Source organism: Phyllostomus hastatus, unplaced genomic scaffold (genome assembly GCF_019186645.2).
Source record: "Phyllostomus hastatus isolate PE091 unplaced genomic scaffold, TTU_PhHast_1.1 phas_scaffold_78, whole genome shotgun sequence".
Taxonomy (NCBI): domain Eukaryota; kingdom Metazoa; phylum Chordata; class Mammalia; order Chiroptera; family Phyllostomidae; genus Phyllostomus; species Phyllostomus hastatus.
This window is the reverse complement of record NW_025334041.1, coordinates 66,776,306-66,802,961: the sequence shown is the minus strand read 5'-3', so window position 1 is coordinate 66,802,961 and position 26,656 is coordinate 66,776,306. Positions and strand designations below refer to the sequence as shown.

General features: G+C 50.0%; 1 protein-coding gene across 14 annotated transcripts in view; it reads right to left on the bottom strand.

Moving 5' to 3' along the window:
- The window catches only part of INPP4A (inositol polyphosphate-4-phosphatase type I A), a 131,035-nt gene that overhangs the window by 12,586 nt on the left and 91,793 nt on the right, over positions 1-26,656 (bottom strand). For 2 of the 14 annotated variants that reach the window (XM_045827066.1, XM_045827061.1), the window contains exons 14-24: positions 26,559-26,576; positions 23,550-23,733; positions 22,089-22,307; positions 20,814-21,066; positions 17,244-17,276; positions 12,747-12,919; positions 11,650-11,773; positions 10,303-10,429; positions 6,150-6,290; positions 3,834-3,931; positions 2,173-2,285 (exon numbers count right to left, since the gene is read on the bottom strand). In XM_045827066.1, the coding sequence (XP_045683022.1) occupies positions 2,173-2,285; positions 3,834-3,931; positions 6,150-6,290; positions 10,303-10,429; positions 11,650-11,773; positions 12,747-12,919; positions 17,244-17,276; positions 20,814-21,066; positions 22,089-22,307; positions 23,550-23,733; positions 26,559-26,576 (1,483 nt within the window). The remainder of the gene's footprint in view (positions 1-2,172; positions 2,286-3,833; positions 3,932-6,149; positions 6,291-10,302; positions 10,430-11,649; positions 11,774-12,746; positions 12,920-17,243; positions 17,277-20,813; positions 21,067-22,088; positions 22,308-23,549; positions 23,734-26,558; positions 26,577-26,656) is intronic. The other 12 variants (XM_045827072.1, XM_045827069.1, XM_045827067.1 and 9 more) reach the window with 8 other exon arrangements.

Below are 26,656 nucleotides of genomic sequence, written 5' to 3'. Positions count from 1 at the left end.
TGAGTTTGATTCCAGAGTATTTCCTAGAGTCTCCCAGGATGTTAAATCACATACATGTTCCACATTACACGTATGTGTACCAACTGCATACCATGTCACTTCTCAAATAAGGACACCTGTGAATTCCAAACCACCTGGCCACAAGGGCTTCAGACAGGGCCTGTGGACCTGCACCAGGGACTGTGAGAACACTGGTATTGCATGAGAAACCATCTGGGCCAGACAACGGCGGGCTCCAATGACCTGCTGTGCTCCGGAAAGATATCAGAGACGCTGCGGCACTGCGCTGAGGACGGCACCAGACCTGCTTCTCAGGCCAGCACAGCCAGAGCCTGTGTGTGCACCACCAGGTAGACAGCACAGTGAGGTCTGATCACTGTGTCCAAGAAAAGACAAACTGGAGGAGCCCAAGCAAGTTCAGCCAAGACCACCAGGAGGACAGGCTTCTTCTGAGAACAGACAAAATTTTTGAAAAGAAAAAGACCCTAAATAGAACATAAGCTAGGTGAAGAATGACTTCATTCAGATATGTAAAACCATAACTGACAGACCAAGGGTGAGAGCCATGGCCATGCTCACCAAACTCTACAAGCTGCAGAGTTCACAGCCCAGGCACGTGGCATAAACTAGAACCACAACATTCGCAGACAGAGCGTCCGGAACTCACATGAGATTCCAGGAGGAAGGCAGGGGCTGATGCGCATCGCTGCCCAAGAGGGCAGAGTCTGCAGTGCCAGGCTCCAGGCTCTGGGGGCCCCAGCCAGCCAGGGGGCCCCAGCTGGTCTTCCATCCATGAAGTGAGGGATTGGACCTCACTAATGATATTCCAACTGTTCAGCTGAAGACCCCTGCTCATTCATGTACACAAACGAAAATAAGTAAGATCCGGAAAAGGAGGCAGCTCTGGTTTGAGTGAAGACAGGAGGGCCCAAGGCCCAAGTGCCTTGATACTGGTGCCCCAACCCCCTTGTCCCCTGCATGGGGTCCCAGGTGGACAATTTGAAAACACACTTATCCAGGGTCTCTGAAGCCCTTCCAACTCTGAATCTGTGCTTCTGTACCTCGGGCCTCTGGTGGGGACAAAAAACATGGGCTGGATGGACTGCTTTTTGGTCAATCATCCCTACAGGTGATTGTGTGTTTATTTGTTTGAATTCTCAATTGAGGACAGGTTTATTGGTTTTAGAGACAGAGAGGAAGAGAAATATCGACTGGCTGCCTCCTGTACGCACCCCCACTGGAGGTCAAACCCACAACCTAGGCATGTGCCCTGACTGGGAATCAAACCTACAACCTTTTGGTGTATGGGACAATGCTCCAACCAGCTGAGCCACCTGACCAGGGTGGTGACAGTTTTTCTATTATGTAACAGGAGAAAAAAACAGAGCCACCGTTCCCAAACAAGGTATGCACAGGTCTCTGCATCCTGGCTGAAATGCTACAGAGGGGGACAGTCCCCACAACTGCCCCCGGGCTCTGTAACCAGGGCAGTGATCCAACTGCCAGTGAGGAGTGCAGGGCCCACTCTTTCTCCAGGAGAGAGGGGTGTGACCATCCTTCTCCCATGCTCAGGCCAGGCAGGGAGCTGGGATGCCATCTGGGGCCACTTGTGAGTCCCAAAGACAAACAGGTTCCAGTGCTCCATGGAGAAGAGTTAGACCCACCCCGTGAGGGGTGAGTGAACAACTCACTACTAAACTGCTGTGATGCCAGGCTCAGAGCAGGGGCCTAGAACCCCACCTATTTGGAATGTTAGGTGCTCAGGTCAAAGAGCAGATCTGAGCTGCCACATATGATAAAATGTTGTGTACAGGGACTGTACTGGTCACCACGGTCTGTCTCTGGACCTATTCCAAGATGCAGGAGGCAGGGAGTTTAGCTGGTATCAACTGCAGGTGTCTGAGGGTGACAACAACCATTGGCCTGTTATTAAATGCCCCATGGGACAGAGTCTGTGTCAAGCTTATCAGCATTCAGGGAGCCTAAAAGTCACAGGCAACTTTCAGTATCTGCCCGAGTTTGTGGACATGCTCAGTGTCTTTCTCTTGTGTCCATATGGACAAATGCACCCTCTCCATTCCTGGCCCAGGTCTGGATTGTCACTGTTGTTACTATTAACATTACTGGCAGCAGGAGACGCAATAATGCCCTTTTGCTCATGGTAATGCACACCTCAGCAGCTTGCCAGAGGATGTCCACATTCTTGTTCTTCCTGGCATGGACGTTCTGGCCCAGGAACCGCAGCAGCTCTGGCAGGCATGTCTGGCTCCGAGACCTCGGTAAGCCTGGAAGAAAAGAGGAGCTGGGAGCTGCTGCCATACCCAGGAATGTAGCCCAGTGGGTCATCTAGGCTCAGAAATGGCAAAATAAAGAGTTTCTGGCTGAAGCTGGAAGTTTAGTGTGATTTAAGCAAGAAAGCAGGGGAGTGTTTAGGCCCCGGACCTGGCTGCCAGTGTGGTGAGCACTTAATTACTTCCACTGCCATTTCACTTCCACCTGCAAAGGACACTCACTTTATCCTCTTTCAGCTCTTCCAAGAAGCTGGAAGGCAGACATCGAACTGCCAAGGGCAGGAGGGAGGGAGGAAGGAGTGAGGAGGACCTATCTAGTCTTCACAACCTTCCCTAGGGATGGAGGATGCTTTGGGCAGTGGTGTCAACCATTAGGTAGGCTCTGCCATTGCTGAGGGATGTGGGAAGGGCAGCCTCCTGCAGGTGGCCTTGGAGTGGCCCAGGTATGTGTCTTCCCACCCTCTCCAACAGCTCCCTCTGCTATGACATCCCCAAGCCCTTCCGGGACCCCTCAAACCAAAGATCAGTCACATGGCCAGCTCACTTAATAAACCTGGGATGTTCAGACACCGGGATCATCAGAGAAAAAGAGTCATCTCAAGGTCAGGTTTCTAAGGATAACAGCCATGGTGCCTAAGTCTCCAGATCAAAGCCAAATACATGGAATTCTGGGATCTACATGCACTGTGCAGCATCCACTGTAAAACCTCACCCTGGCGGACACAGGATCCTATGCTAATTATTTCACACTCTCAGTGCCAAGCCAGTCAGAGGACAGGGCGGAAACACAGAAACAGAAACAGGCTTGGTCTGTGATGAAGGCTGTGGGTGCCCAGAGGAGGCAAGTTTGAGACAAATCAGAATTCAGTGTCCTGGAGGAGACCATCTTACTTCCCCAGATGAACTGCATCTTATTCCTGGCCCCCTGCCCCTCCACCCAGTGAACACCTGCCCACTGATGAACAGAGCAGTCAGAGGGGTATTCACCGGATGGGTTCCACCCGCTCAGCCTCACAGCCCAGCAGTTCCATGAGGGTTAAAGGCTACATGGCTGCCACTCCCTCAGCCTCCTGGGTCATGGTCCAGAGCTGCTGGCTCTGCCCCAGAGAGGCTCGTGCCCAGGTACTTTTGCTCCAATAGCTGCACCCTTCCTTGGCTTCATCACCAGGCCATGTTAACATCTCTGGGCCTTGTGTCACTGCAAACTGTCCACCCCCAAAAATGCTGAGCACAGAACTCCCCCTTCCTGACCACAGTGGTTTCCAGTGACTAAGATAGAGTGTGACAGAGGCCTGTGTGATGGAGATGGAAGAGGACCAGCCAGAAAGGAGACCCCTGGGACTGCAGCCTGAGGACAGTTCTCTGGGTGGGGTCTGGACTGGGCAGTCTGAGCAGGTAAAAGTGCTGCCATGGGGGACAGGGCGCAAGGAAGGAGGCAGCATCTGGAAGGCTGGGAAACAGTGGGAGTGACAGGAAGCACACAAACTCCCGAAGTGACATAAGATAATGGGTTGGATCTACCACAAATGAAGAAACACTTACAGTCCTCAGGCAAAACTTCCTTAAACTGCTCGAAGTAGGAATTTAATCGCACCAAACTCTCCACATTGATAACTTCTTGTAAAGATGTATCGCCAAACCTTTGGAGATCACAGGAGACACTGTTAGTTGGTTAATGTCACTTTCTTCTAGTACGACCATAATGCATCAAAGATTTTCTCAAACATTTACCGTACACATTAAATTCTGAACCACTTTCCTCCTCCAAGCATAAGGTTGTCTCCACTGTGCTGGTGATAAGATCAAATCTATTTCATTAGTGGGAACCAAGCACGATGGGTTACAGATCTGCCTAACAGGTTAGGTGAACTCAGTCCATACCAGCCTCCCACACAGCACAGCAGAGCAGAGCAGAGAAACCCTGACAGCGCATGGTTGGGAGTCCCGTGGCCTCACACCCTGGGGGTACTTAGGAGAGGGGACAGCAGTGGGGTGAAGGCTGGGGAGGGAGGACACAGTCCTGTACATGGTCTGAAGCTGCACTGCCTGCCGAATGACCACCCCCACAGCTGTTCCTCCTGGATTGTGTGGAGACTCCAGCTCCTCTCACCACGCAGGTTCACCCTGCCCACCTGGTAGGCAGTCAAGACACTTGAGGTGTAAGGGAGAGGCAGAGGAGAGCCAGCACCAGGAAGGTGCAAAGCAGTCACAAAAATATGCAGGCTCCGCACTGGCCTCAAGGCTGGGTGCGCAGTCCAGCTCTACCTCTCCCTGCTGTGTGATCTCCCTACACAGCAGCCTCTTTGTGGCCCCATGTCCTTGCTTAAAGGGGAGGACCCCTTCCTGTGCATCTACCACAGCCTGTCCATCTCTGAGGACCACATGGCTTTTTCTCTAGGTACCTGCTGCCTTGGGGACCACCCCGGGGCATGGCAGCTGCGCTTGTTCATGAGTTGCAGAGTGCGTGTCCCAGGAGCAAAGCAAAAGCCCTGCACTCACCCCACCAACTCATCCTCCTCCACCTGCCACCTCCGCTCACTGCGATGGGACACTGCCTCAGCCCTTCCCAAAACTGCTCTCCAGAGTCACCAGGAATGGGAGCTACATTCGCAGCACACGGAGTTCTCCTCCCTGGGACAAGCTCCCTGCCTGGCCCCAACACACTCACTCTCCCTGAAGTGGGCTCCTCCATCTGCCCAGAGCATGAGCTCCTGGCTCCCGAGCTGAGTGCCCCCAACTCCCATTACCAATCTAGAAACCTGGCTGTCATTCTCCTCACTGTCTCTTTCTCTCTCTCTCTCTCACACCTGCCCAACTGAAGACCTAGCCTTCAATTTCACTGCTGAAATCGCTTGCCACCCACATGGCCCCTGTCTGACTCTGGCTGGACTCTTTCCAATAACCTCCTCAGCACACTGTGCCCTAACATCATTCAGGACACAGCCAGCAAGCAATCTACTAAACCTGACCATGTCCTGCCCTGGTAACAGCTCTCCCATATCTCCCACCACATTTGCTAAGTGGGATGACCCTACACCTAGGGGTCAACATCCATTGGGTTTAAAAGCCTAGTAGGAATATAGCCTATTATCCTGGAGATCAAATATTCTTAACAGAAAGAGATCTATTTTAAAGCACACACAGCACATGAATATAATGTGAAGTCAGAAAGATCTTCATGTACTAGTAATAAAGGGCATTGCGGGTTACATGCACCCAACCCATTCCTCCTCTGCAACACATATTCAGTACATGTGCACACACACACTTGCACAATGACTCCTTCCTGCTGTCTAGCAGGCAATCTTGGAGGGAGTTCACAAGCCATAAGCCTTTAGGATGAAGGTGTGGCTCTCAACCCTGCACACAGGCCTAACCTCGCTACTGCCCATCCTGCCTGGGGCCGGCCTCTGGCCCTCAGGCAGTCTGCCCCTGCCTGTCTTCGCTCAGGGTTCTTGGTCTGGGACACCAGGTGCCTCCTTTATCTCCTCATCTGACCAATTCCTACTTACTCTTCAAATCCCACTTCAGTGATAGCCCTCTACAGGAAAGCTCTCATAGCCCCTCTCAGACCTTGTTAGGGCCCCTACTCCCTGCATTATTTTCATCCTTGCACCCACACCTCTTTCCTACCAGCCCAAGTCTCTTGAGGACACGGGCCATGTCTGGTTCATTGCATGTCCCCACCACCAAACACAAAGCTGGGTATATGGCTGCACTTGAAGACTGTTGGCTAAAGGAAGGGAGGGATGACAAAGTCCACCCAGCACTCAGAGCTGAGGAGGGGTAAGTACACTTTCTACATCATCTCATTGACCATCCCAGCTACTCCGGTCCCCTTGACAACCAAGCACACACCTCTCAGCCAGTGTCTGTTGCTCATTGATGCCCACGTTGAAGAGGACGGGCTGCACCCGGAGCAGCATGCCGCTCTGGATCTCCCGAGGCAGGGCGTCAAACAGGGGGCCCGGCAGAGGGATCCGCACATTAAACCCGTCCCTAAGAAGCAGGAGAGAGGACGAGGAGGGGTTAGGCTTGTGATGAGGTGGTAGGAGAGGAGGCCTGTAAGAAGAGGCAAACCAGCTCCCTTCAACATGGGGTGTGGGCTGGCCATCTGGCTCAGTGATTTCCAAACTGCTGGGTGTGACTTTTAAAGGGTAAAATTAATGCAGAGGGCTGTGATCAGCAGTTTTAACTGAAAGAAACAATAAAACAAAAATGAACAGTGCATGGTAGTAACTTCTGGTCAAGATGTCAGTGAGGAAAATGCAGTACTCACCTCCTCCTCCAAACACATCTTTACAACTAAACTACAGAACAACCATTATTTAAAACCACCTGAAGTCTGGCTGAATGGAGGTCCTACAGCTAGGGAATTAAAGAAGAAGCCACTTCAAGACCAGTAGTGTTACCGGTAGACAGCCTGTCTGGACCAATGAGGAGGCTCTGGTCTGTAACAGCGCTGGGAGCAGGCTGAGGGTGGGGAACAGGAGGGGCTGCCAAAGGGATAGAGCTAGCTAGGCCATGGGAATGGGACCTGGGAGCCACTTGTGCATCAAGCCGCACTCCTTAGGGACAGAAGTCAGAGGTTTGAGTACTGAGGACATGCAGCTGGTCAAAGAATACCTATACAAACGGCCAGTGTAATAGTGAGGACATTGAATTTCTCAGTGCAGTGCATGCAGTGCCAGGTTGCACTTCCATGGGGCATAATGCTGTGCTGCCCAATTAACTGAGTGCAAGCCTTGTAAACACTCCACCCCTGGAGCAGACATCCCACCCCTCCCACTGAAGTTGCCCTTACTGCTGCATGAGAGGCTGTGTGGGGTTTCCAGGGGTCCTTTGCTTAGGCTTACAGTTCGGTGCTGTCAGTGGGCTCTGAGTGAGGGCAACTCGCTGCCTGTGGGGACTAGGGTGTAGGGGGCGTGGAGCTGATGGGTCAGGAAAGTCTCTCCATTGACCAAGATGGTGGCAGGGGGAGGTTCCTGCACTGAGCACATGCAAGGCTAACAAGATACTTGGACAGAGGAGAAAGACCTCCCCACACTCCTAGTACCGGACTGGAGGTGCGACTCGGGGAAGGCAGGCATAGGAGTCAAAAATGGCAGCGGGGGCAGTGCTGGACCGAAGAGGCCTGCCAGTCTAGCCTGGGGAAAGAAGAGGCTGGTGGGGAGATGGACCCACCCAAAGGCTGTGAATGCCCCTGGTCCATCCCACACTCAAACTAACATAGCCCCAGAGGAACAGGAAACTTGCTCTCTTTTCTCTGGCTTCCTGGCTTGTGATCTGCACTTGGATGGCAGACTCACCTATTCTCTCCATGGGCCACGAGGCCTTAGCAGCCCTGGGGCCCATGGCCTTCAAGAGGAAGCCTCTCTCTCAGTCTCTTGCCCACCTGGTGACACACCGGCTAGTACGTTCACACGACTTTGTGACCATGGCAGCCACGTGGCCCATGGCCACAAAGGCTCCACACACAACTTCCAGGGGGAACCCTGAAATGGACTGTAGCTGGGAAAAAGCTAAGCTTAGATGATCACTTAGCAGTCACCTGTGGGCTCCAAAGAACAGTACTTTATAATGAAGCAGGAACTCTGGACACTGGCTTGCTCTTGCAGAGGAGATGAGCTTTGAGACAGGAGTTCACCATTCTCCCAAATGATGCAACACCTGAATAAAACCTCTTTCCTTTTACCCCAGCATCTGCCTCACAAGTCTGGCTCCTGTGGCCACAGACAGACAAGTCTCCGGGGATTTTTGTTTGGTAACAGTAGCAGGGGCACAAACATGTAATGGACTGGTCCCATATCCACATGTGTAGAATAAAAATTGTGAGGGATTATCTTGGCTGTGGAGGTCCCCCCTAAGGAGTAAGAGGTTCCAACCCCAACCAGACCCCCCAGCCCAGGATTCCAGTGCCAGGAAGAGAAGGCTCCATAACTTCTGGCTATAAAACCTAGTGGAGATTTAGGCTGAGGGAGACAAACAGCAGCTGGAGCCCGAGAAGTTCCTCTTAAAGGGCCCCTACATGGGCTTACTCGGACTCACTCCCTCTGAGCACCAGCACTGAGACAGCAGCTTGAAAGGCACCAGAGACATATGGGGAGGAACTAAATTGTCTGCCATCAGGGCAAGAGCTGGGGGGCAGCTTTCTCCCAGACAGAACAGTTGGCAGAGATCAGTGTTTCCTTTCTAAGCCCTTACCCTAAAGAACAGCCAGGCAGATGTCATATCTGAGACTCCCTCAACCTGGCTCACACTGTTAACCTTACCCTGGTGATTCTCTGAGGCCCCGCCGCACCCAACTTTCAGGCCCACCCAAGCCATTTCCAGGCTTATCTATACCAATGGCCTGTCTCGGCTCATGCTTCAGATTTTCCTAAAATCTCTCAAACAAGCAGCATCTGGCCTCAGCATGCCCCATACCTCTCACCAAGTGGTCCCAGCCCTGGCACCAGCAGCAGCCAGCCTTAGTTCACAGTTTGGCCTCGCCTGGGCACCTCCAAGCCCAGCACATATAGCAGCTGTCTGTGTATCGCTTTGAAGCTCATGTTGGTTGGCCCTGGGCAGAACACAGGAGGCAGATGCCCTTGGCCTGCATCTCCCAGAAGGCTTCAGACCACATTGAAGCACCACCATCCAACCATCTCCACAAACAGTACATTCAAAGGGTGGACTCAGCAGGCACCAGAGCCCCAGTAAAGTAAGTTCTGCTCTGTGGAGTGGGCCCCCTTCACAGCTGATCCTCCATGGTGGTCAGAGGGCAGTAGTCAGTGGTCATGGTCAGTCCTTGCTGATGATCGGCCTGGAGGTAAATCTCTCCCATTGACGTGCCAACAGTAATCAAGACTCAGCTACAAGAGGAGGGTGTATGCAGCCCACATGGTGGGTACACCTCAAGTGCCCAGCTTGGGTGATCAGGGAGGCTGTGCCACTGGACCCTACAGAATACCTAGTACACTAAGGCCACTCTACCAAGCCTAGAAGACATAGAAGCTCTACTTAGTACATAGAAACAAACAGGGAGGCTGTCAAAATGAGGAGACAAAGAAATGTCCCAAATGAAAGAACAGAACAAAACTCCAGAAAAAGAGCTAAACGAAATGGAGACAAGCAATCTACTAAATACAGAGTTCAAAACTCTGGTTATAAGGATGATCACGGACTTAGTGAGGACCTCAACAGACTAAAAAAGGACCAGTCAGAAGTGAAGGCTACACTAACTGAAATGAAGACTAGTTTACAGAGAGTCAACAGTAGAGTAGATGAAGCTGAGAATCAAATTAGCAATTTGGAATATATGAAGTAAAAAACACGAGGGAGCTCCCATAAGACTATCAGCTGATTTCTGAACAGAAACTTTGCAGACCAGAGAGACTGGCAAGAAATATTCAAAGTGGTGAAAGGCAAGGACCTACAACCAACCCAGCAGAACTATCATTTAGAATGGAAGGACAGATAAAGAGCTTCCCAGACAAGAAAAAGTTAAAGGAATTCACCACCGCCAAACTAATATTACATGAAATGTTAAAGGGTCTTCTTTAAGAAGAAGAAAATAAGATTAAAAATATGAATAAAATGACAGTTGGTACATATCTATCAATGATTGAATCTAGAGAAACAAAATAAACAAGCCAAGCAGAATCAGGCTTAGAGACAGAACATTCTGACGGCAGCCAGATGGGAGAGGGGTGGGAGAATGGGTGAAAAAGGTGAAGGAATTAAGAAGCACAATTTGGTAGTTACGGAATAATCGTGGGACTGTGAAGTACAGCATAGCGAATATAGCCAATAATAGTCTAATAACTATGTATAGTGTCAGATGGGTGCGAGATTTATTGGGATGATCACTTATATAATATCTAATCACTGTGGTATATACCTGAAACTATATAATAATGTATGTCAACTGTAATTAAAAAATTAAAAATTTAATAAAAAGAGTGCATGGCAGGTAATAAACATAAATTAAGACACTGCTAGTTCTGAGAATTTAATAAAATACTTCTACCGATTTCCTGTGATGACGGGCAGCATGTCAGTTGATGCACTGGAAGTGGCCTGAGTGACTTTGAAGGTCACATTCCTCAAGTCCATAATTCCAAGGCTCATGTCTTCCAGCATGGCCAGCTCCTCACCTGGATGCAAAAGAGGGAAGGGGGGCTGTTAGATGGAGGGGCCCTGCAACTCTCCCCATGAACTCAGCCTGGTCATAGGGTGGGGCATGAAGGAAAGGCAGCACAGTTAGGTGTGGCTGTGATGAGCGGTGGGGAGAGTGTGGGCAGGGGCCTTTCTAAGCCTCTTATTGGGCAACTCGCTTCTCTTTGAGTAAATGCTGCTATGAATCCCACAATCATGTTAAAAATGCAGCGGGTTGCCCTGGCTGGCGTAGCTCAGTGGTTGAGCGCGGGCTGCAAACCAAAGTGTTGCAGGTTCGATTCCCAGTCAGGGTACATGCCTGGGTTGCAGGCCATGACCCCCAGCAACCACACATGACCACACATTGATGTTTCTCTCTCTCTCTCTCTTTCTCCCTCCCTTCCCTCTCTGAAAATAAATAAATAAAATCTTTAAAAAAATAAAAAAATAAAAGATCTCTTCTAGGCATTCTTAAAAAAAAAAATGCAGCTGGTAGAAACATAGCCCACACTGCCCGGCCCTTTCCTGAGGAAGGACAGTGTGGGGAGGGAGACAGGTAGGTATGGAGCCTCAGAGGGCAGAGCTGGCTCTTCAGAAGTGGCCAAAGACAGTATTGTGGCCAGATCCTTCCACTGCACACAGCTTGATATTTATTAGATGCCTTATAATTCTAAAAATTAACAAATACTTTAAAAATTGTTTATTTTTACATTCTCAGAAGAAATAAATAAAAATGAAGGTAGGGTGGAAAGAGCCTTTCTAGAAAGCAATTTGGAAATATCTATGAAATTTAAAAATATTTCTACCATTTGGCACAGCAACTTTCCCTCTATAACTCAGTGGCTACAGAAATGGGACCACAGGGCCACAGACCACGTGCAGTGACACACACACCCCGACCCTATTTTCACCAGAGGAGCTCAGAAAGGACCCAGACATCCTGCAGGAAGTTGGAGCATAAGAATAATCATCCTTCGTCAACTGGGAAGATCCTTAGATATGTAACAAAAACCACAAAACAAATGGGTGGGGGTAATTATACAGGACTCTCATCTGGTTCTTTGTTACATATTTTGGTGATGTTGGATATATTTGAATCAGCATGTGTTATTTGTTTAATCAGAAAAACGTTTAGGAAGAAAGCATGGGGTCACACATGTGCACGCTCGCACGAACCCCTGGATCACAGGGGCGCAGGGGCGCGAGCCCAGGGTCTCACCATAGGTGCTCAGCAGGCTCTCAAATTGGGCGAGCAGCCCGATGGTGTAGAGCTGCCGCAGGAAGCCGTCGTCATGCAGGCAGTTCCTCAGCTTGATGATGAAGCCACAGATGAGAGCGGTCAGCTGTGGGGACAGACACCTCCTCACCCAGTGGCAGCTGCCCTGGCCCCAGCTCCTCTACTTCCTCATTCCAGTGGAGGTTCAGCAGGACTCCTCTGCCGTGGGGCCTGGGGGTGGGAAGCGCCTGGCTCTTGGGACCCCAGGGAGGGTGTGCCGAGTTCCAGGCTTGCTTCTCTGTTGCTCCCAAAGGTAACTTTGGTTTTGGCTCAGCCTCTGACCTGACCTCCCTGCATTTACTCCTGGGCTAGAACCTTCTGGAAGCCAAATGAATTCCCCTCAGTGAAAGGGTCTATATACTCACAGTTCCATACCAGCTCTGGCTGGAACCTGAGGTGACCACAACAAGGAACAGAAGTGAGAGAGGACACAGTCACTCTGCCCTTCTTCTCAGTGGGAGATTTTCCACGGGATGAAACAGGCCTCATGTGAGTGGGGAAGCATACACAGAAAGCCAGCCCAACCCTCTACGGCCATTCCCTTGGCTAAATTGATGACTGGCATCTGTGAAACCTGTGCCATTCATTTAAGTTCTTCTGTTCCCTGAGGATAACAGAAATCACTAAAACAGAATTATACACAGCTGCAGAACTAAACACTGCTGTTTTATAAACAAGAAAACAGATGGAACTGATAGTGAAAAGCCGTGTCTCCCTCACTAATATCACTTGTAAGGGGAAAAAAGGTAGCAAAGAGGACTGAGCCACTGGCAGCACCACCACGTCCCGGGGGCAGGAGGGACAGGCATGTGCATTCCCAGTGCCTGCTGGGAGGGAGAAGCCAGTGTGGAATCAGACCCGCTTCTCAACACAGACAACTGAGTAGGTTCCTCCCTCTGCGTCAAAATCTTGCGCTCCATGTCAAATAAATGTAAAAGCCACAGGGAGAAGAACACGTTGCCATCTGTGGTTTCTCCAAAGTGCAGGAGGGGGAATGGCTTCCTGTGCCTGTTTTCTGGGGGGGAGGTGCTGGGACCTACGGTTTGGCAGAAGACCACGTCGCGGCGGTGCTGCAGGCTCAGGTAGGTGGCTATGGTGGGTGCGCTGTCCTGCATGAGCAGGAAGACCATTGCCTTCTTGGCCTTGTCGCTCATCATGGCCACGCAGTCGGTGAGCGTGGTCAGCAGTGGGTAAAGGGCCTCACTCCATTCACCTGAGTACAGGGGGCGAGGGTGCAAGACAGTGTTTCAGAAGATTGAAGAACGAGGTTCTGGAAGACTAACAAGGTGCCCTTCTCTCACCCACCTTGCTCTCCCACTCCCAGTCTCAGTCCCACCCCCACCCCTTCTGCATCTTCTAACTCTGCCTGGCCCATAATCTGGCCCCAAATGGTGCCAAGTTCTGCCTGGACACAATCCAGTCTCTAACCTTCCAGCCTGAAGCTTTCTGTTCAACTCAAATGTTATTTCTGGGACCCTGACACATGCCTGGTCACCCAAACCTATGAGAACTCAGCATGTAAGTACTCAAGACTGTTCCTTTTGAGGGAAACAGAAAAAAACAACAACGAACTTCAAGTCATGACTAATGAAGAAAATTACTCTGTCTGCAGAGGCCAAGCCCCTTTGACAGTACCAATGGTCCCCCACCCGAGGATAAAGGCACCCAGGAAAGTGACCTGTTGCCTTGCTTCTCTTGATGTAGGTATTGAGGAAGACCCCTGTCTTTGCAGAGCAAAGGACACCTCTATCCGTGTCCAGCCTTTGTGTGCCAGGGCTGAGTTTCCCTGTGCACGTCTGGGAGAAAGACTGTCCCACAGCGGTTTCCCGTGTTTGCAGCTCCCAACGTCCCTTCCTCCCGCACTCACTCTCTCCCCCACCCGCGGCCCTGCCCACCTGCCATCTATTTCTAGCCTAGATTTCTTTTTTTAGGAAAATAAGGAAGCTTTGACCCTGTACCAAAACAACTTTGTAGAAAGAGAACCGCAAAGGAGAAAAATAGAGTGAAAGGTATTTTTGGCTTTGGCTCTTTTTTCCCTTCCTATTTAGAAGACATTTAAAGGGAGAAGACATGCTCTCATCAGTTATATTTTTAACAGGTCACCCAACCCAGAAATAGTCATTTGGTCATCACCACTGGGCGCACCCACCACACCAAATGTGGCAGAGGCAGTGGAGTGGAACCTGGCCAGCAGATGCCTCTGAGCATGAGGTGTCAGCCACAGAATGCCCACAAATGCCACCGCACTCAGGAAGGCCCTGGGGCCGTGTGAGCAGAGCATCCATCTGCAGGAAGGGTAAGCTCTGTCTTAGATACACACAGCAGGAAGCGCAAGCTGGCTCTGCTCTCTGGGTGTTTAGCGCTTCACTGAAAAGCAAATTTAGAGACATGCCTAAAACCTGCACAAGGACTTCCCCAGACTGTTTGGTGAATGTAGATTTTTGAAGTATATGTAGCTATTCAAAATGTGGCAATGACCTAACTGTATATGTCGGCACACTGTATGTGGACAAGGATTTATATGTGTAATGGGAAAAAGCCGGCTTAAATTTAGAACGTCTACAGCAGAAAGGTCTTAGCAAATAAATCACAGTGACAAAGAACCCTGGACCAAAGCATGGAAAGTGTGAGTCCTGGGCCCTGGTGCCACTGCGGGCGTGGTAGGCCGTGGGCAGGTCCTTGACAAAACAGGAGAGTCCTACTAAATAATATCCAAGTCTCTTTCTTTACCTAAAAATCTCAGAGACCATGTTTTTGTTCCTTTGAAGACCCCTGCTGAATGCATGTCAACCACATTCAGCAACTATTAACGAAGGCCAATGGTAGCTAAGTTTTAGTAGCCAAATAGTCATAAAGACAATTCACGAAGTAAATGCTCTTAGAGCAATTACTTTCTTTTCCACTTAATGTGCATATTCATGTGCAATTAACATGACAATTATCCTTTTAACCTGAAAATGCTCAAAACACAGGAGTGGTCCTATCTGACTGAGCAGGCCCTCTCCACATAGTGGCTTTTGACTTTGCTTACTTCTTCAAAGAAAAGCCACAGAAGAATGACTCAGTTTTCCTACATTAAACACACACACACACACACACACACACACACACACACACACACACAGTTGGGAGTACAGAAAGAATGGTTAGAAAGCACTAAGCGTTTGTCCTGGAGGACAGGGCATGAGGACCTGGGTGGTGATGGTGTGCCATTAGCACAGAGAGGGGCTCAGGCTGAGCGTGAATCACCACCCTACTGAGTGCTTCACTGTTTAACCATTTCCTCCCTTAAGCCACTGACACAGGTAAGGAAACAGGCTGGGCACGGCTAAGGAAGACATGCTGGAAGACTGGCCACTTGTCCGTGAGGATTTCTGTGATGTGACACTGCTTCAGAGTAGGGGTTGGGGGTAATACATTTTGGGTCAATATGAGGAGAAATTAAAATGTAAAACTTCCAAACAAAATGAATTTCAGGGACAGTAACAAGACGTCTACCCAGGACCTGTAGTTTAGTAAAGGTATCTGGAATGTTAGGGTTGGTGAAGGGGTTATTTACTCTGCCTCCTTCACCAAGAAAGTCTTGCTATGAAAGAAAAATAGCAGCAACTAACAATGCCCTTAGTGATGCAGCCAGCACATTGTTTGGGGCAAGCTCCTTATCTTGTTGCTAACCTGTAACATTTGCTGGTTGGTAGCCAATCCATGAACCATACTTTTGCATTTGTTCCTTATTAATAGGGGAAGGAAGGATGGAAGGAGATTAAAAGAGAAAGAGAACGAGTGTGAGTGAGAGAGAGAGAGAGAGTGTGTGTGTGTGTGTGTGTGTGTGTGTATGAGAGAGAGAGAGAGAAAATCCAGACTCAATAAGGTTCTGCAGAGAAAGTCAAAGGAATTCCTGGCAGGGGACCATGTTAGTCCGTTTGATATCAGCTGTGGACACCCCACCAGCATTGCTAGAGAGGACACGGCTGACACAAGCCAGGAGAGTCCGACCGGCCAGGCACGGCCTGTGCGCTGCCCGCCTGGGAACCCATTAGTCTCCACTTCAGTTCTATAAACTTCAGGACGTTGTGTTGAGGAGGGAACCCTGAGCCTCCAGGGTGTGGGTTCATGATGCTGCCACCCCTTTCCTAGTCCTGGCAGCTAAGTGTGGTCTGGACCACACAGGCTCCAGGAAAACCAGCACAGCAAGAAGGCACAGACCAGCCGTGGAGGTGAGCTGAGGGCTGGAAGCACAGAGACAGAGATGAGGGAGAAGGAGAGGGTACAGGCCAGGAATGGCAATCGGGGGGCAGGGACCAAGTAGTTACCTGTGTGTCTACCAAGACTTAGGTGGCCCTGGGGGTCCAGAGGTTTGGGGTGGGGGCGCCCCACACTGACTTTTTGGGGAAAGAAAAACTGTAAAGGGGCTGAAAGCAAATTTGGGGTGGGGGATGATGAACCCAATCAGATGAGCCCACTAACGAGCTCACACCAATGGGGTTCTGGGGTTGTAGCAAGCAGTGACCCCCCAGTGGCTGAGCTGGAACTTGGTGCTGCTGCGAGCTGAGAGGCCTTGCTAACACCTGACAGACAATCTAGGAAATCCCACAAGTGCCTGTTTGCTGCCCTGTAGACACAGAGCCGGTGTCCTGCTAGCTCACATTCACATCCAGTCGGGAATGTGTGGTCATCAGACAAATCACACAACCGTTTTCAGAGCATAAGAAAATAACACATTATTTGGGGCCTCACACTCACTGTGAGGAAACCTACAGGCTACATCTGGGAAACTCAATATGAACTAGAGCAGAGGTTGGCACACTTTTTCTGTCAAGGGCTGGAGAGTAAATATTTTAGGCTTTGAAGGTCATGGGGTCTCCACAGCAACTACCGGTCTCTGACACTGCAAAAGCAGCCAGAGACAGTATGTGAATGCACAAGCATGACTGGTTTCCAGGAAAACATTATTTACAAAAGCAGGTGCCTGGCAGGATGGCTCAGAGATGTGGTTTGCTGCCCCCTGTACGAGAGCCATAAACCTTAATTTCTACATGCAAATGTAGCAAAAACCCCATCTCCAGTGCTGACTGCAACCCACAGCAACGCCTGACGTCTAAAGCTGCACCCAGACTCGGAAAAGAGGCTGCTGTGTGATCACGAGTGTCAACATTTGGGTGGCTATCTATTATCCAACCATTCCCTCCATGTGATGCTCCTCAGTCCAGGTGAAATCAAAGGTAGTACCCTTTACAATTGTGTACCTCTCTAAATCAGGTCACTGCTTCAGGAATCCCAATGCACTCATGGACTTACTCATCTGGAAAGGTTTTAGGGTGGATGAGTGGAAGAAACACACGTGGAGGCCTGCTTCAGGCCACAGTCCCCAGATCAACTGGTCTCTCGTTAAACTCAGAAAAGCATGCCTCACAATGAAGAAACCCCTAAAACTATTTTCTAACTCTGGGAGCACCAGGTAACCTGATAATATAGCTACAAATGCTAGCTGTGTATTAAAAAGACATCTGCAGACGCCTTAAGCAAGAACCACGTACCTGGGCTGGACTCTTCAGGAGGGGGGCTGCAATCTGCACAGAAACGGAGGGCAACATGGATGATTAAGGAGCAGCACACAGTTCAAGCACCAGCAACTCAATGCTTAGAGCAACTGCTTCACCAGCTTGCAGTCAGGTGGCTAACCTGAACAGAGAAGAGGTGGGGCCGGCCCACCTCTTCCCTGACAAGTCGCAGTCGTGCTCTGGCTGCTCCGAGGCAGCTGAGCCCCTTTGGTAGTAAACATGGCTCAATTCACAAGCGTGCACATTCATGTTGCTAATATGTCAACATACAGTGCTCTTCCATGGTGAGCACTCTAACACATTGCAATGTGACGAAGGGCCCACGTCCATCACATTGCACGTGATGGAGTCCCGTGTTGGCTCACAACACTGGAAGCCAACTTGAAATGAGAGAGCCTGACCGGTCCCTGGAGGTTCCCACTGTTCTGCTGACCAGTGGAACCCGGGCTACACCTGCCTGCTGAGACCCAAAGGTAGGATCCAGTGATGAAGCCAGTATGCCAGAAACATCTATGCCACTCTTCCAAATTTAAGCCAAATGTAGAACCTTTATGATCAGGGGGAAGCCTAGAATTAGAATGTCCCTCCAGATCCCTGGAATACCAATTTTAATTTGGTTTCACCTACATTGAGTCACATTGGGAAGTACTCATTTTGATTTTACATTTCCTTTATAAATTCTAAATCTCATGGTTAACTGGGTGTGCCACCTGAAAGAAAACAAGTTTGAAAATGGATCATTTGCAGTAAGAGCTTATTTTATTTTGCTGTCTAAACTTTTTGGTTCAAAGAATGTTTTCAGGATGTTGAAATAGGTAGTTTCAGATCCCCAAGAATAGCCAGGACCAGAGACTTTCACAACCTGTGGAGCTGTCCGAAAGTGGGTGGCAAGGGATCCTTCCCTTCCAGTCATCCTGGCAAAGGGGACAGAAATAGAGCATAATTGTGGGCCTCTGTGAGCTGCAGACTTCCACCTTGTCATTAGAGCTCATTACCCAGGAGAGAGTGACCCCTGTGGCATGGAGATGTGGAACAGAGACTCTGATACACCTGTCTGACTCATGGGAATTACCCCAGGCCTTGAAAACAAACAGATTTCTGCCTTTTACAAGAGTCTGGGAGCCTATTTTTATGATCTTCCATGGTAATCCCAGACAGCTGGGTTGGGACAATTCCTGAGAAGGCTTAGGGTTAAAGCTGCTGGGTAAACTCATCTTCCAATCAAAGGGGAGCAGGAGTGGTCCCCTGGGGGTACTCCTGGACCAATTGCTTGTGTCTTAGGTCAAGGGAGTACCTTGAGATTCTGTAACCACTATGAACTTTCATTTTTGCACCTAATCTCAGCACACACAAACCTGGGTGCAACCCACAGTCTTCAGCTTCAGGACAACCTGGTCCTGGCTGAATGACCCTTCAAGGATGAGGAGAGCAAGAGAGTGTGTGCATGGAAGGTAATGGAAGCCACAAATCCTGGTGCGGGAAGTGGGGTGCAGGCTGAGAAAAGGGTGTGGGCACTTGTGGGGAAAATGAGGAGGACAGAGAGGCTTACAGGGCCTCCAAGGAGGGATCCCAAGGGATCCCAAGGAGCCCTGGCCCTGAGTGAGCGCCACCCGCCAGGCAAAGCTCTGGATCAAGTCTGCCGGACAGTGAGCTAAGCGGCGGGTCAGCTCCGTAGCAAATGATGAAAATGAGGACCCAGGATGGGCAGAGATTTGGAACAAAAAGTAATAAGGACTTTCAAAGAGGCAGAGAATTGTTTGTATGTAATAAATATGTGGGCGTGAACACAACCTGCTTATTAGGCCAAATGCCTGCTCCAGAAACAGGGCGTGGTCTGACAGGGCCCAGCTCTGGCCCTTGAGGACCAGAGGCTGAGTAAGATCCATGGCTCACAGTCTGGTTCTTTCTGATCCTCCTGGGCATGCTGAGTTCTGAACAGAGTCCTGGCAATGTGCAAGGTTTCTGAGCTAAGGGTTGTGTGCAGTTAACTCGGTGGCATAAGGCTTCATGCATTTCTGTGAGTGCTGAGCAGCAGAGTCGGACTCTCTCGATGCGTGCCTCCTATTCCCACCTTCACAACATAGCTCATTTGTGTGGCACACACAGTTGCACGTCAGACCCTAAATGGTACAAGTCATAAATCAGTGCTCATTTAAATAACTTTAAAACTGCATAAATATGTCTATATTTGGATAATACAGAATGTACCTAGAGAAAAATGACATTTGAGTTATGGATATAACAGTCTATCTGATTAAATAAACTATTTCCTGCATTTAAAAAAAATCAATAATTACTTTTTATATCTGCAGAAAAATTTTAAAGTGCAAGCATGACAATGTTAAAGAGAAATGAGCAATGAACTACAAAAACTTTTAAAAGAAACACAATTTACATTAACAAATGAGAATATGAACAGAGACAAAATAGCTCCATGAACCAATCACAGGCTTGGGGAATTGACCTCTAACCCTGACAAATGGAAGAGTGGAGGACATAAACACTGCTGAGACAGAGGCTCAAGGGAAACAGTGTCCTGGAGACAGACTGCAGGCAGATTAAGAAGGTGAAGGGCACCTTACAAATGGAGAAAGATTTACCTAGAGGCTCTGAATTAAGAAGCATGATCCTGACTTGAATAAAAGTTGCCCAGTTCCAAAAATAAAAGTCTCAGCTGTAGGATGCCTAACCCTGGCACATCTGGGCCTTACTGCCTGTGGCTAAATACCCCAAAGAAGAGTAAAGAGGAAACAGAAGCTCAGTCAGTCTGCAGTCAAGTTCCCCTCCAGCTATTGCAGGAAAAAGTGGGAGGCCCTGAGTGGCAGGGACTGAGGAGCCCTGTCACCAGCCTTAAGGCTATAAGCAAGGCTGAGCATCTCGTTATGCTCTGTGTCTCCAAAGAGAGAAGACTCTTTCTGAAGCGTGTTGCTTTGTGCCAAGGTTCTACCACACACTGAGAGCCCCACCCTAGAGGCAGGAACAACAGAAGAACCTAACTCAGCCCTCGGGAGCACACGAGTTGGTGCCACCACCAGACTGAGTTACCAACACATCCCAAGGCAACATGCCTCTGCTGGGTGAGGATGCTCAACCAATGACAACCAGCCTTCAGACCAGTTCGCGGGGCCTGCTAACAGCTGTCCTCCAGCTATGTCCCTGCCCCATTCACCTTGTCCTTGATTCTACCAGTTTCTAGTGCAATCAATAGCCTCATGAGAAAGGCATGTGCTCTCTGGCCTCCTTCAGGTTCTCAGTTCATAAACGAGAAAAGCCTAGGAGTCCAACCCTTCCTGCAGTGGCAGTGTGACCCAAGAGGGCCGAGAGCCTGCCTTTGCCAGACACACAGGTGCACAGGCGGGCTCTGTGGGCATGAAGCCTACGGGCACCTCTGCTCTCACTGCCCACTGCCCCAGGCACTACAATGGCCACTCTGCCCAACAGCCCACCCTGCAGTCTGCATGGGGGAGGAGGACATGGGGGCAGACACAGCCAGACAGAAGCAGTGTGAGATGGAAGGAGCAGGTGAGAAGCGTGGATGATACGCACATGTGGTCAGCTGAGGATGGCATGCAGCAGACACGGTGGAGGGGCATGGTGAGGAGTGGGCGTCACAGAGGGGGTCTTCTGGTCTGATCCAGTAGGCGTGGCTGCCGTGGTTACCTTTCTTGCTGGCCCCGCCAACCGCACAGGGGAAGGCGTCCTCGCAGCCCTCTCCATGCAGGCGCTCCTTCTGCAGCAGCTTGTCCACCCGCTGAATGATGCACTCCAGGCTCTTGTCGACATTCAGCCATACTTTCTCCTTCCAATCAGAGAGCTCATTTGGGTCAGCTCTCCAATGGGAAAGACAGAACAGAACACAAACCAAACCATCCTCCATGGACCCCCCACCCCCAAGCACCAGACTTTAAAACACTGTAAGATTTAGAAACATCAACAGGATTTGTAATTCCCCAAATACCATTAAAGTTGTATTTGCCTTTCAAAGGATGAATCAATCCTTTGAAAAGCAGTGTCCTGGGGTCGCTAGTTTTAAAATTTGGGAGATGTTTGTGAGTAACTGTCATGGAAGCCAGCTAGGATTTCCCAGTACCCTCCCGAGCTAAGAGAAGGGTCACAAGGCCCAGTGAGCCCTGCAGAACTCCTGGAACATCACACCAGGGGGGACTGAGGTATCTTTTGGATGGAAAAGAATAGAAACAACCAATCACTTCAGATGGGGTGGTGGGGAGGTGGTAAGAGGGGGCTGGGGGATGGGAACCGGATGCCTGATCAGGGCTGGAGGAGCACTTGGCTGCTGAGTAGTACATTGCCTTAAGACTCTGCTTCTACATAGTCCTGACAAATGACAAAACAAGTTCTATGGTATGTCCCCCCCTCAGGAGACACAGATCTGCTCTTAGGGACACCTCTGTGGGGAAGCAACAACGTGATGCAGTGTCGGGGCAGCGTCTCCCAAATCCTCACCTGCTGCCCCAGCACCTGAGCTCCTGCATCTGCAAATATACAAATAGCCCAGGGAGTGACCTGACCTCGTGGAGGGAGCAAGGAGGCTGGTGAGAACTCCAGGGAGGAAATTGCCCCTTTACAACCAGGTCTAAGAATGGCCAGCCCGCAGCTGCCCTGCTCTTCAGATGGACACAGGTGGTAAAATACTATCTCCCTCCCTAAATCAGGTGACCTATCATCCATCTGGGAGGAGGCTCAGCTTGTCGGCAAAGGCACCAACCCTTTAGGCCCCTGTGAGGGGAGAGACTAGTGGGAAGTTTCACACTTTCAACCTGAGCTCAGCAGCATCATGAGGGCCACAGACAGCAAACTCACCCACTCCTCCTCATGCCAATCCACCTGCAGAGAAGACCGGCTGTTCCTGCCTGTCCACCTGGCCATGAGGGTGTCCTGGTCATTCCTGAGCATCACCTGCTCCTCCTCGGTTGAAGTAGGGGAGGCCTTGGAGGCAATGTAGTCGGGCCGCGCTGCGTTGAGCCCATGGATGGAGTTGGCCAGCAACTTGCAGTCGCAGACGGTGACCAGCTGCCGGGTCTGCAGACACACACACCAGGCCACTGAGCCCCAGGCCGAGGGCTATAAGGCCCGTCCTCTCTAAGAACTTGGGAACCGGCCTGAGCACAGCACTGCTCCCTCTGCCCCTCTCCACAGCACAAACAACAGAAGGGCTCCTGCCCGCAGGACACCAAGCTTAAAGGCTGCCTCATGACCTGCCTGGCTGAACCTCAGCCAGAATTTCCCATAGAAGACTGGAGAACACAAACAGGACGAGGGGAGGTTGAGAAACCTCTGACAGCCCTTGACCCTGCCTGCCTCTGAGCAGGACATCACTCAAGGAAGGGCCTAAAGGGAGCCTGGTGTGCTGGCCTTTAAGGACGTCGGGGCTGTCCCCTCTGATTCCAGGGCTCAGCCTTACTCTGGTTCGGTCACTGAAGGCATGTCTTTTCACATCTCATACCCGGAGCCCTGGGCTCTGGGCAGAGGCCCCCTGGCAGAGCAATCCTACTTCTGGGGAATTGTGTGAGTAGCAGGGGCTCTGTGGCTCAACATGTTACTTCTGACATCTTTCTTTTCCAAATGGCTCTAATCCCTGGCCCTCAATCTTTTTGCTGGTGATCACATGTGAAGGATATAACACATTCTGTTCAAGAATGGCATCTCATCCCAGCATCGTTTGTGACTGGGGAAGTGTGATCAGAATCTGTGTGTGGGGTGGGGGCGGTGAGTGACAGAGAGATGAGTAATTTGTAAACACCCTTCAAAAGGATCTGATGTATCCATGTCCCCTGGGGTCTGGATGTATATTTATATATTTTAAATCAGGACCAAATTACCATTAACTAAAGGCTGATTTACTGATTCTATATAAGCCAAGCCAGTAATATTTTATTGTTCTTATGTTGTACCTGTACAATAATTCACTTTCTTTTTTTAACTCCAAGTCCAACAGAATCATGACGAAAATTTTCTGAGTAGGTGGTTACTAAAAAAGCTGTGGAACTGGCCCAGGCGTAAGTGACCCCCTGGCACTTGCTGGGAGACACCTCTGCATGAAGCAGCAGCTGCCATCACAGCCCTGGGCTCTGTCCTTGGCCTCCCCTATCCAGGTCTGTGACCACGGGCAAATCACCAACCCCCTGGACCTAGTGGGAACTAGATCTGAAGCCAGATCTTCAAGACCATCTCAACGTCACCCTTTGTGTGAATGGCTCTGGGCACACTATGCCAGAAACCCAAGGGAGCCCTGACCCACCGCAGCAGTGCAGCCCCTTCTACCTTGTCTGCCAAGATGGCGAGTGTCCTTTCGAGGCCAGTGGCAGACCTGTCCTTGGCCGCCCTCGAGAGCCGCTCTGCGTAGTAACTCACTTGGGTTTTCAGGGTGTTGATCTGGGCGATAATTTCCTTGGCTCTGATGATGTCCTGTGGTATGTAGACAATGGACTGGCAGCTGGATGATGTACTAAAAAGGGTAGGAACAGATCCTAAGGGGTTCTCTTGAATCGATGAAGCCGGCAACACCCTCCCAACCCCAGCCCACGACCAACACAAAATAAAGCACTGTTACTTGGGAACATTCTCCTGGACTGGGTGGTGGATGGTGCACAAAAGTAAACCTCAGGAGATCATCTCTACCTGTGTGACAGAAGCTTGAAATATTAACATACAATTAAGCTTTCTGTCTATATTTGTCTGCATTGTCTTTGTACCATGCATGTGTGCCTTATGCGCAGGTGTTTTCTTTTTTATTGCTTGATTTTAGAGAGAAGAAGCGGGGAGAGAGAGAGAAAATAAAAAAACGAAACATCGATTTGTTGTTCCACTTATTTATGTCTTCACTGGTTGCTTCTTGTGTGTGCCCTGACTGGAGATCAAACACACAACCTTGGCTTATCAGGCCGATATTCTAACCAACTGAGCTATCCAACCAGGGCCTGGTGTGTAGGTATTAAATCCAGAAATTATCCAAATGCTCATAATTTTTCACCTAAGAACCTCACCTGTCAAATTCTAAGGAGGACTAAGTGGAGACATGGGGTCTGCCGATGCAAGAAGGGGTCAGTTTATCACAGTGAAGGAGACTTTCATAAGTGCTCGACTTTGCCAAAAGGATCCTTCGTTTTTCCTTTAGGCCTGCCCGTGCACAAGTCCCCAGCTCTTCAAATTTCTTGCGCATACCTCCCTCCTGTGTCTGACCCCAGCAAATCCTCAGAAAATTGGCCTTCCTTCCCTCCCTGCCCACTCCAGAACTTCCCTACTTTGAAAAAATAACATTCCATCAGTTGAGGAGGTAGAGACATACCAAGCCAGTGTTGGGCCTGGATGCCTCAAACCTGGCTCTTGTCAAATCCAGGAGCTTTGGAAACCTGCTTCTCTCTCCCTCCCTGCCTCCTGGACACCAAGCAGCAGGTATAGCTGGGATCTGAGATCAGTGCTACAGCCCAGTCACTGCCTTGCACAAATAAAGACCAGCCTCTGGAGAAACAGCTCAAAATCCCGGCTGTATGTGGCTGGCATGTTTGGCCCTTCAAATGGAGACAGTAAATTGCATGTCTCTCAGCTGAGATCCCAAATCAACCCAACATTATAAATTGATTTTTCAGACCATGTGTGAAAGCAGAGGGGAGCGGGGAGGAGGAAGATAAGGCACCAATGCAGAGGTCTCCCCCACAATTTGAAGTCGTGGGCTCTGGCTGGAGTCGGTGTCCCACGCTTCATGGAATAAGGGACCCTAACTGATTCCCTCAGAGCTGCCCTCTGAGTTTGGGGGAAGAGAGTGAAGGTGGAGAGCTGAATCCTCCATCATTTTCCCTGTAGATGGGGGTGATTTGGGCAGGGCTGAGAACCTCCCTCAATGGGCTCTTTCCAGGGTAACCCAAAGGCGAGTCACCAAGAAACTACCCTGCCCCTTCCCTGGATGAAATAAGGGTTGAACATGCAAAGAGCAAAACCCAAAGCACCCCGGAAAGAAACCACACGCAAGCCCACACACCACAATAAAGAGGACGGATTGCCAGCAGCCCATGCAGCAGACTGTGCTCGAGCCTGCGTGGTCTGACAAGGGTCAACCACAGCTCCATGTGCACATGACGCCTTTCCAATCTGCAATCACTCTTCCCAATGAATAGCTGCCTATTTAAGACAATTTGGTCTTAAAAATACAACCTCAAAATAGAATTGAAAAAGCATTTATTCCTCCCAGGTCCTGATACTTAGAGAGTACATGTAGTGTATGTGTGTGCTGCGTGCAGACGTGCATGTGTGTATGTGCGTGGCTAGGCATACTTTAACAAACACATACCCCCCACACCCAAGAAAAGCACCAAGCCCACTCACCCTGTCCTTCAGTTCATGTCCTAATAATGGGAATCTGGGCCTTCTGCACAGGAAGGACATGAGTAGACCTCACAGAGCTGCTGTTCAGGGTGAGCATGACTGTACGAGCATGTGTGCCCAGCTGCTAGTCCTAAACATGGGGAAGGTGAAGAGGCCCTGGGCTGGGAGGGGTGTTCCTCAGGACTGCCTGCTGTTCCATGTGCCCAGCAGAGCCCGATGCCTCAGGCAGGGCCCGGCCACAGCCTGAGCATCAGCAGCTCCAGGAGGGCAGCAATTCCAAAGGCCTGAAGATGCCTCTGGGGCCTGTCACCCAAAGAAATGTCACTGTGAAGCCCCCATTCTGGCCAGGGCAAGCATGCTGGGCACCACTGGGGGTCCTGCGGCAGCAGTGGGACCCCCAAGAAGCAGACATGATGGTTCTGGCTGCCATCTACTCTTTGGTGGAAAAAGTCACTTGGTTATTGTAATTCTTGGTAAAACTGACAACAGTAACACTTTAAAAAATATGAATAAACTGTTAACTACCATGAACATGTGAACTGGCTTTACTGTCACAAGAGGTGATGGTGAAGTGGAGACTGAAACAGCCTGACATTCTTAACGAAAGAGCCGGAAAGAGACTCCCCGCACATCAGTGGCTTGACATCCCCGCATGGGGGACTTGCTGGCCTGGGCTCTCACGCTCCTGGGAAAAACAGCACCAGGCCTGCACTCGGAGTGAGCGCAGCAACTTAGGGCTACCAGACTGTGAAGACACAGCAGCAGACTGGAGACTGGCTATTCATTATCAAAGAACATTGCAGTTGGAAGGAGAACTGTTTACGAGGCTTTAACAAGGAGCCCACAGTGGCACCGAGGGTGAAGCACCTCTCAGGGGAGGGGACAGCACAGGCTTTCTCTGCATGAGAGCAAGACCCAGACAGACACTCTCTCCACAGACAGAAAACTCACCAACACTCCTCAAAACTGCTAAAGAAAAGAACCAAAATGAAATATTAGCATCTGTTAGCAAACACCAAATGCAAAACAAAAAATTAAAAAGCCAAGTT